General features: G+C 38.6%; 1 protein-coding gene across 1 annotated transcript; it reads right to left on the reverse strand.

Moving 5' to 3' along the window:
* Window positions 1-5,650: 5,650 nt before the first annotated feature.
* Window positions 5,651-10,382, reverse strand: RERGL (RERG/RAS-like). Its single transcript, XM_010085184.1, has 3 exons — window positions 10,296-10,382; window positions 7,515-7,657; window positions 5,651-6,302 (listed from the first exon to the last, which is right to left on the reverse strand). Exons 1-3 carry the CDS (start codon window positions 10,380-10,382, stop codon window positions 6,020-6,022), a joined length of 513 nt encoding a protein of 170 aa, XP_010083486.1. The 3' UTR covers window positions 5,651-6,019.
* Window positions 10,383-10,969: the final 587 nt, after the last annotated feature.

Here is a 10,969-nt window from a genome sequence, read left to right on the forward strand (position 1 = left end):
ATAATCCAATATCCTGATCAATCATATGAAATAAATTTGGCATTAAATGACCCAATGGTCAGCTCAAGTTAGATGTTAATTGTCTAACCATAGGGACTCAATTGACTTTGTAAAAGTAGGGACAGATGGGCTCTGTAGGGCCAAAGATGAAGGGCAAAATAGCTAGCAAAGAGCCCCAAGAGGCCATATTTGGAACATGATTCATCTCACCTAACTTTAGAGATCTCCAGTCCTAATTACCTTTATAGTTGGTGGAGAGTTTAATGCCTTTTGGAGCATGATTCATCTACATTATTTGAGGCATCACCTTGATGAGGTAAATTGTTCGGTAGAAGGCATCTAGCTGAGATGGGAATCTAGAAGCCGATCTCTATTGGGCCAGGTGAATCTAATCTTGGAGTTTTTCCAGTAAGCGACCTTGCTCATTTAAAGATTGAAGTAGTGTATCTGTACTACAGCTTACAGGTAAGAGAAGAAACACTCTTGCCTAATTCTGCCTTAGCTCCCTGCCATGTCTCCCTGTCTTGCTCTGAGGGTAAATACCTTCAGGAAGCTGTAGAAAGACAGGGTGGAGGTTAGACCTCTTATCAGACCAATAGGTATAGTTGGGAAAATGATAGAAGCTTTCAAGCCCTTCTTGAGGATATTAATATGGATAGTATGTTAACAGGAAACCTTTCAGCATCTTAGACAAGATAGCTGAACTTTATTTCAGTGAAACAGCAGAGCTCAGAATTGTCAGCTATGAGAAAAACATTTGCAGTTTTATTACTAAGGATGCTGTCAAATTAAGCCTATGAAATGTCATATTGTTAAGCTCAGCATAATCAATAGCAGAATTTTACAGTATTGGAAGGCAGGAGGGTTTTTACCTGTACTTTGTGATCAGCATTCTTGGGTTTATTCACATTGATGTTTCAACCTGAGGAGAAGCTAAAAGGCTTCATTGCTCACCGAGGAGGCTGAAGTATGAGCAAAAAGCCACGAGAGGGAGGTGTCGGAAGCGGTAAAGCTGTAGGGTTTCTCTTCATTAACCAGTGTGTTACTTTTAAAAGGCACTCAGTGAAAGATTGTTAAACTTCCAGAGGCTCACAACATCTTTAAAGTTTCTTCTCTGGAGGAACTTGCCTGAAAACTTAGAAATCACTTTTGGAAAAAAAAAAATCAAAACACAACCAGTAACCTGTATGAATCCTATTTAAAAAATTTTTGTTTATTAAAAATGAAATCTTCACTAGATAGCACAATACCTACAATTTTAAGGTCAAATGTTTTAATTTCTGCTTCCTTTATATTTATTTCAAGTAGTAAAATGTATTATGTAATATAGATACGATGCCATTTTGATGCTTAATATGAAAATTGGAGTGTATGAGGGGACAGACCTGCTCAGATCATTTGGCTCAAGCCCCATGATAACAGTTCTGTTCTCCACTTGTCTCGCCTGTAGGTACGTATTTCTCTGTACTGTTAAGAGGCCTCCACTGGAAAAAACTCTGGATGTTTTACAGAGTTCATCAGGAATTAAACACATATCTGAACTCCTAGCCAGTCTTAAAAAAATGATTGTAGCAGTAAATGGCTCAAGTAATGTCAAATATATAAGGCTAAATGTGGATATTAATTATATAACCAGAGGGACTCAATTTACTTTGTAAAACAATTAAAAGAAGACAGAAACTTACAGTCTGTTTCTGGAAGAGAGTAATGTCTGTTTAAAAATAACTTCCTACCCAGAATAGCCTGCCTGTCTCACACAATATCAATTTGGCAGGGGGGTGAGTGGGCAGGGAGCAGGAAACCGGCTAGGCATTTACAGCTTCTTTATGGAAAGATCAAACCCAAAGTTTAAAACAACAGAAGTTGAGAAGGTGCCCAGAACCACATTTAGGCTTGTAAACGAAGGATTTGCTTTTCAAACTGGCTGAACAGCGCATTAAAATTTAGGTTCCCCCTATGTTTATTCTCCACGGACAGGTTAAAGCAATGAAAGAGGCAGGTTTAAGAAGGTAGAGGGTTTGTTTTTTTAATATAGTTTAATATTGCTCTGGATTATTCTAGTAGTCTGGTAGTCCATCTCTTTTTTTTTTTTTTTTAATTTATTTATTGCATCACAGCAGATAGGCAAAGATTCCTTTCAAGCATATTAATCTGAGCTGGTTTGTTCTTATATCTATAAGCAAAGTAGATCTCTATAAAAATTTCATTAACCTAAAGCACTTGCTCCAACAGGCATCCTGATGGAAAATTAGTGTATTATTGGATATGTTACTGCATTTGTTTTGCTTTGAGTTGTATTCGTAACACCCTCTTTACAGTGTAGCCTCTGAAAATACCATTGAGTGATCTGGACCCAGCTGTCAGTGAGAGCATCATACATGTTCGGGCCCATAGCCACAGTATCCATCACTCTCTCTGCCTCTTGGCTGGACAGAATGCAGATCAGACATCTTCAAATATCTGCTGGTACAAATATCTCCTTAAAGCAGTGTAGTCAGATGGACAGACAGGAAAGCAAGACTGCCCCCACACCATTCACAAGGTCTTTGCACTTCAACGTTTACCCTTCCTAATCACTTTAGAAATCACCTTCTAGTGATGCGCTAAAAACCCCATGGTAGCTACTTTTGTCTTCAGAGTGCAGCACAGCATCAAAACTCTTATCTACCTTTTTTATTGCTATCCTAATTTAAATATGTTAGAAGGAAATAGTATGTTTGGTTGGTCTACTCAATAATACTGCACTACATTATTCCTTTTTCCAGGAGTATCATGCTTTAAGTTTTTCTGTGATGTTTTCCCCTCTGCCCTCTTGCAAATGTGACTATAGTGGGATTTATAAAAAGAAAGAGTATAATGCATACAGACATGACAGGAAAAGGAGCTCAGGTTGTGTTTGTCTTGATTGTTTATTTCAAAACTAGAGTGAGAAAGAGCTTCAAAAAACACCTGAAAGCTCTCTGAGACACAGCATTTGGGAGCCAGGGGCTATTACCTTTATACTTCAGCAGAATCTCTTTGCTTTTACGTCACTCTTTCTAAAGTAAAAAAAAAAAAAAAAAAAAAAAAAGTTGAAGACAGGGAGAAAGAACATCAATTTTGAGTGCCTTTCTCAGGCAAAATTTTACAGAAACTAGGAAGTTCATATAAACAAGGACTTCCAGACACAGCTGCAAGAAATCGCTGTATAGCAATTTCAAAATCTTTTGGTGAAAGGATGGGGTCATATGCTGAAGTAATCCAAAGCTATTTGTGTTGCTATGTTTCCACTCTTTTCAATGAGTTCGATATGCTCTAGGTGATGTCACTGCTAAGGGTGAGCATCAAACATCAGTTACGTCATTTACATTGTTATGCCAGGAGGGTTCTTGTTTGCATTTGCAAATGTGGCTGAGCCAGTAGCATATTACCTTCACTGTTAAAACTCAAAGAACACTTAGCATATATATATATACACACATCAGTCTCTTCAGTATCTTATTTTTCTCTAAAAGGCCTTCACTTTAAAAAAAACAAACTAATAAAATAAACTTAGAACAGGAGAACATATCTGCTTTAAAATTTACTTCCTTCACTAATTCTGCATTCTTGTTCATCTGCACTTACCAGCAATAAGAAATAAGTGAAATCCTGATCCTAAGAACATCAAATTATGTCCATACTGGGGGCTTTAGTGCGCTTAAGTCTAAATGCATCCTGCAGCTGTTTCAGCTGGTTTTCAGGTGAGTGCAACCTAGCACATGGGCCAGAAGACAGCCACTCTGGGTTCCAATACTTACCCATCCGGCCAAAAGCAGGAAGCAAAACTGTGGGGCATAGTGCAGATTTCACCTGTCTGGAAGTCCACATTCCCATTAATATGAGCAAATCAAAACTATGTAGCTTCTCTGTGGCTGTCTTGATGAATTTTTTAAAGGATAAAGAATTTAAAAAAAAAATTTCTGATGTTCACTATGTAAAGGTACATGAAGGCTTCTTCATTTTGTACAGAAAACACAGCTAGAGGCTCTCTTTTGTGCAAGTGTTTGATTCCCAGATTTACTTTTTCTACTTTGAATTGCAGATTTGCGTGGTTCTTCATTTTTCCAGTAGTCAAAAAAGTCTGTAGCTTTATACCACAGAAAAAAAAAAAAAAGAAAAAAAAAAAAGCATTAATGCATCCATCTTATATCCAGTTTATTTAATACCATAGCAGTAAATACAGATAAGAGTTTTCAAATCTGGCAATGCTAGAGCTGGCAAGATATTGCTACCTGACAGATCAACAGTCTGTTAGTAACTCTGGAATTCTGTGTGTGCTGGAAAGCTGAAAGGTGTACATGAGTAGTCTTTGAGTTCAGCCTCACAGATATTGACAATACAGTTAAATACACTACTCCTGATATGGCAGAGCAGCATTTACATAGAAGTAAAGCAACACCGTGCCTGTCAGTACTGAGAACTATATTCCAATATTTGCTGTCTTAAAACAAGTGAAATAAACAGTGTCTTTTCCTTAAAAAAATGAAGTGATCTTTGGTCAACACTTACTAAAATGTGCTTTAGTTTTATTTTACAACAGTAATGCTAAGATTATATAGCTTTTTTATGTTATCTTATGGGGTGGACATTTGAAAATCAGTATTCTCCTGTGACTGATAAAGTAATCTTACTAGTTTCAATGCAGGTAAAATTTCCAAGCAGAGCTAGGCTTCAACTTCAGCAGCTAACAAAGGCTGAATCCCAGCTGTCCCGTGGAATGTGTAGGAGGCAGTAATTCATCTTCAGAACACTTGTCTTCCCTTTCACAATTTCTGTACAAGCATAGCACTTTCAAACACACTGGGCTAAGCCCTTATTTAGTTAAGTCTACAGTAAGAGCTCTGAATGTCAGTTGACAATATATTTAGACCTGTCTGATGTTTAATATCCACATTTTAAAAGTGTGGCTAACATATTCCTTAGTGCTCTCTAAAGTGGCATTTCAATACCATAGTGATGACTCATTGTAAAAGCATTGGTCCTCAGGAAAAAGACTCTATGCAAGTTAGGAGTACGGGTCTTACCAACAGGCTGACCTTAAAAACCAGGCAGACATCCTAAAGAACTTGTGCTTTTTACCAGTCCATGTGATATTCAAGCTTCCACTCCCATTTAAAATTCAACAGGCACATCCACCTTACAGGTAAGGAAACTTTGTTACAGCCCATGAAAACTGTTCTGTGAAAGGGATCAGCCCAAGGTATTACGCTGACCTTATACTGGCCCTAGCCATAAAATTATTTCACTAATCAACAACCTTGCCAAAACAGTCCAGTGCTCACTAACATTTCACTAACACTTCGGTTCCCATCCTTCTCAACATTCTCTACTTTCTTTAATCACTAAAAAAAAAGTCCTGAAACAGGAGGCAATACTGTTTTGTTTACCTGCTTCCCTACTTCTGGTGTCTCTGCAAGGCAGCTTCGCAGGTAAATACCTTTTGTAGATTTGGTGTCTAAGCATTTAGTTGATAGGTGCTAGGCACCTTTAGGCACACAAGGATCTGAGCTATCCTTCCTTGAGTTAAACACATTATCACATACAGTAGCAGTATTTTGCTTTTCTATAGTGCAAGTGTTCTTGCACAAAACCACAACTATTTCTCAGAATTCTGAAGTAAGATTTTGATCAGCAAGGCTGAGTTTATTGGTTATAACTGTTTATATTTCAGTTGCACCTAGAAGCTCTATCCAAGACCATGTTGGTTTTGAACAAACACAGACTAAAAGTCTCCTCTGAAGAACTTACGAGATGCAGGGTGAGGAGCAGCTTACAGTTTAAAAGTGACGTAGCCCTAACACAATAAATCTGTAGTAGAACTGGAAATAGAAGGTCAGGTCTTCTTGGTCTAGACCCTGTCCACTCGCCCATACTATCTCCTGCCTTTGTTTTCTACTGTCTTACGCCTCCAGACATTGACCTTTGGAGGAAACTGACTGAATCCCAAGAGCTGCCTGTGCTCCATTATTTCAGCTTGTTCCTACTTCAAGACTATCTTTTACACAGATTTTCTTCTCTTTCCAAACACATTGTTGATTAACTTGGCCATTGACTTTGATCCACTTGGTCGTCTTTTTTCCTTTACTTTGAAGTTGGAGGTGATATTCCTCAGGACTTTCATGAACATTGCCACAACTTCCTGATAATGTTCTGCTGCAGACAGTTCACAGAATTGACACTTGTTATCCGTTGCCAGCTTCTGTCCTTCATCCCAGCCAACTTCCCTCATGTGGCATAAATCCTGTTTATTACCAACTAAACATACTGATGACTCCACCATTCTGAAATCAGAAAGGTTCTGATTAGAGACAAAGATATGTTATAATACTCTGCTAAATGCTGTGCTACATGTGTATGAAAAATATGTCTGTTCAGGATAACAGCTATTGCAGGAAATCCAAAAAAACAAACCCACCCCCTAACCTTGCCAGGTAGAGTTATAGTTTTCCATTGGCCATACTTAAACATCAAAGGATTTTCCAGACAAGCTGCTCTTTATCTGTAATCTTTCATTTTGGTTCCTCTACTCTGAGAATTCATGTATTTTTCATCCACTCCAGTTTTGATACTCTATACTGCTGAGTATATTGTCAGCTCCTGGACTTCATGAAGCAGCAAGGTGATCATTATTTCCATTTGTAGATAACCAAATAGTCAAAAAGACGGATCAGTGTCAATAGCATAATTCAGAAGAAAACACAGGAATCCCAATTCTGAGCTTTTGCTAAAATGAACTCTTTCCAGACAAATCTTAATTAAGAAAGGTCAGTAGTAAAACAGAAAAGTGTTAATTTTTTTTTTTTTTACTCCACTTCTGATATAACTAAAGGCTTTCACTCTCATTTACTTAGAAAGCACCTCAACTGACTGACACAGGAATACCACCACAGCTACTCAGACTTGCAATTTTTGATGGTTCTTTTTGAAAGCAGTTTGTTTCTTACCATATGGTCACTCACGTACACAAATAACCTTGGGGTTGCTGCTAAAGGCAGTTTAGGAGACATCCATGGTGTTAGATTCATTTGTTGTAGGAACTGCTTACTCCAGGGTCACTCATGTACACAAATAACCTCGGGGTTCTGCTAAAGGCAGTTTAGGAGACATCCATGGTGTTAGATTCATTTGTTGTAGGAACTGCTTACTCCAGCCCCCACATTGGTGCATTTTCATTGGTAATGGAGTGAGGGAGTAAAAGCATAGACTATGATAGCTTTTTACCCATGCAAATCACAGCAGACAGATTTATGACAATTATTTAAATAGTAGTGCTGTAAGAAATAAGAGGAAAAAACCCACATGTACTTGGCTTTGGATATAGTGAAATAGACTGCAATTTGCAACACAGTTTACCTTTGGGTACCTTATTGTTGGTATTGTTATACCACTAGGATGCTGCTGGATTTTAATTGCTACTAGGATGCCTACAGCTCACAGAAACTTCTCAGCTTTTTTGTACATTTACTGAGGGAAATAAAAATAATGCCACTTACTTTTTACAAGCTCCTATGTGAGACTCTCGGATCCTGTACAGCAATGCTTTCGCAAATGCAAATGATGCTCTGTCACTGATGTCGTAAACAATGATAAATCCATCAGCCCAGTGGAGCTCATCTGTGAGGGAGAGCTTCCCCTGCTGTGGCTGAAAGAAGTTCAAATTCACATGCAAAAAGAATGTTACTGTTGTCACTTCAGAGCGTTTTTTGTTGTCGCTGTGACTGTGAGAATCTTTTATCTTTTATTGCAAAATATATTAATAGGTCTAGGTGCTGACACTGACTATCAGGTGAGCCCTGCTCTAAAAGCCTAACAATCAACCATCACTCCGGATGGCCCTTTGGATCACTGACAAATTCATTATGAAACATTTACGCTTCATTTAAGCAGCAAAATTGCATAACCTGTACAGCCATTGCTTATGATGAATATTCTGCAGAGTTACACGAGAATGAAACATACATGAGCCATCAGTATTTGTGCAGTTTCTGGTTATAGCTCTGTTTCACACGATCCTAATATTCTGACTACAGTAAGCTTAATGAATTTGTAAGAAAAATCTTTGTTCCTGCTCATTTCTTCTGTTTCTTCTTTGCATTGCTCAAGTCTGAAACAATATTTACCTATAGGATATATTTCTACAGGGCCAGAAAAAAAAAAAAATCTCCTTTCAGTCTGAGTTGACTTTAATAAAACTAGTGACCAAAGTCACTCAAGTGATAACAGGGGTATACCAATCCTTGATTCCCTCCACCCCTAGAAACTGTCACACTTATGATTTCTAGAAAGCAACAGCTGCAAACAGTCCCGTTAAGCTAAGGAATGTAATTTCAAAACTATTTTAAATTAGCTTATCACCGCAGATGATTTGTCAGCTAGCAAGACCAGGTGACTCAAGATAGGTAAAATACTGGAAGCTGACCAGAAAAAAAAATAAATTATTTTGCTTTGCGGAATACCCATCTTGAATAGTAATTTGAGTACTATTAAAGTTGTTCCCTCACTAGCTCCTTACAATGTATAACCTCCACTGACATCCCACCCTGGTTGCCTGGATTAGCTCAGCATCAGGACAGCGCTGTAACATCAGAAACAGCTGGACTGGGAAGGCTGTAACTTACCATAAGGGATGGTAACGGAATGCTGGCAGTGAAAGGGGATGCATGAGAAAGAAAAGATGAAACAAGTTTCTAGAACTGTCTGAAGATTTCAGTATCTTTAATACAGGAGTTTTTTAATGTTGTGGTGACTGTGCAGCCAGGTGTAGGGGCAGGAAAGGCAACCTGTGTCACAGCTGTCTCCCAGATGGATGGAGGGACAGTGAGCTTTGCAGAACAGGGATACAGCTACCAGAGGGGAAGCCTCAGAGAGCAGGTAGATTTCAGGAAGCAGAAACAAAAATGGCAACTCTTCCTTCCCCAGTCTGACCTCCTCTCAGGACCTACTTTTCTTCCCCAGCTCTCATGTGATAACAGGACCTCCATACTCCATCCATCTCTTTCTAGAATCACCAGTCCTATCAGACAAAAAACAAGACCACCACTACTTGCTGCCTACTCTTCTGCAGGCACTAAAAACAAGTTAGGAAGAGAGCAGCAGAAGGCAAACAGCTAAAGTTAGGCCTTGTTCCTAAGGAAGAACTAGTACAAGACAGCTCAAAGAGAGCTGGCAAGAGGAGTTGCCCTTAAGACAGCTGATCTCTGGTCTCCTTAAAAGCAAAAAGGTGCCCAATTTGTATCAACCAAAGTCTCTACCCATGATGTAGTCTAACCTGCTTTAACCTAGATAGCTGCAACTCCCAATGTTCCAAGTACTTTATTAAAAAGTTGTTCACATGCTGCATGATTTAATATGACAGCAGGTGGAAGCTGTAGGGGGGGGGGCTTAGGAAAGAAGTCTAAGATAGGCAGAAGCAAGTCCACAGAACAGTAGATTCTAACAGACTGTGTGGCAAGGGGGACTCCATGGAACAGCATAACATGGCACAGTGGCTATTTCAGGATCCCCATTCCCCTGGGACAAGCAATGCTTTTGCTTGTCTCTAGGAATGCAAGTTTGTTTACTGGTTCATTTTATGCGCTAAATGGTTTAAGTTTTTAAGACCTAGCATTTATGTCTGAAGTCAGACTTACAGTGCTTTCTGGCTTTAGCATTCATTATCCTAGTTGTCTAAAGGTAAGATCACTGCCCAAAAGGGATCTAGGTCTAGATGTGTTAGACAATACCAAAGTTTCTCTATTCCTCTAATAGCAGGAAAGAAGTTAATACAAAAAACTTTATTACAAAGTAGTTTATTGTGATCAAAGTTCAGCTGTAAACACGTACAAGCCTGCATTATGGCCTTCCTTGCATCTATTCTGTGAATGAAAGTCTTACTGCCAGGCCTATCTACTTTGACCATTTCTGTAGACATTTAATAAACTGTTTGCTTTATAAACTAGATTCCATCCACTTAGGGCATTTGGGAAAACTGCATATAACCTATAAGTTATCTCTGTATTTATCTACATGATGCACTAGTGGGAAAAGTTATTTCTGTTAGTAGTATCATAAAATGCAAAAGCACTTACAGAAAATCTAAGCAATGAAGGGTTTCTTCCAAGAAATGGGAAAGTACTCAGCAGTTCTGAGCCACAGCAACTATAAAATTTCAGTCTTTTCAAAAAACAGCAAGCACAAATTCCAAGAACAGAGAAAAAGTTTGTAATTCCCAACTCTTTTTACCACTACACAGCTAGAATGAAGAACAGCCTTTCTTTGCCCCCTAAAATTCTTACCTGTGAACAAGGGTCATAAATTTCCAAGTGTATCTGCCTCCCATCCAGGCATAAGTGTTTAGTGTAGATGCATTCTAAAAGATACATGGTATCCAAAGAAAACCAGCATCAGTGACAGGTGATAGTGGTGAAAAGACAAGACATCAAAGCTGAGATTCAATAATACTGAGGGGACACTTAGTTCCTTGAGCATTGCTTGGTTTTTCAAGGGGTTTGGGTTTTTTTCTTTGTGTTTTATTTTTTGGGGGGAGAGGGATGGATTGTTTAGGGGTTTTTTTTTGTTGTTGTTGGTTTGTTTTAGGGTTTTTTTTTTGTTTGTTGGTGATGGGTCTTTTGGTGCATTGTTGGGTTTTGGGGGGTTTTGTGTGTGGGTGGTTTTTTTGTTGTGGGCTTTTGTTTTTTTTGTTTTGTGTCCCACTCCCCCACCCCCCCCAAACACACTGGAAACAAATCTCTCACTTTGCAGCACTGGAGCTGCCCTGACCAACAGCATTTCAATGTGGTGGTCCGATTAGAAGTGTTGGTGCAATTTATACTTTTAGACACTAGTTTTCCTCTTCCAAAATGGAGGCAAAGTAGATGCACAATGCTCAGAATCATCTAAATGCTGATGACCTTGATACCAAGGCTTATTATTATGAGAGTAGTAAGACAGTCTAAATGTAAGTTCTGAT

The sequence above is a fragment of the Pterocles gutturalis genome, unplaced genomic scaffold (assembly GCF_000699245.1).
Source record: "Pterocles gutturalis isolate BGI_N339 unplaced genomic scaffold, ASM69924v1 scaffold22875, whole genome shotgun sequence".
NCBI lineage: Eukaryota > Metazoa > Chordata > Aves > Pterocliformes > Pteroclidae > Pterocles > Pterocles gutturalis.

What these genes read in the sequence shown, in the direction of transcription:
- RERGL (XM_010085184.1), bottom strand. Translation starts at nt 10,382, where the DNA reads ATGTATCTTTTAGAATGCATCTACACTAAACACTTATGCCTGGATGGG. An exon ending in TTTATGACCCTTGTTCACAG is followed by an intron (nt 7,658 to 10,295) that starts GTAAGAATTTTA and finishes TTTCAGCCACAG; the next exon opens with CAGGGGAAGCTCTCCCTCAC. An exon ending in CACATAGGAGCTTGTAAAAA is followed by an intron (nt 6,303 to 7,514) that starts GTAAGTGGCATT and finishes TTCTGATTTCAG; the next exon opens with AATGGTGGAGTCATCAGTAT.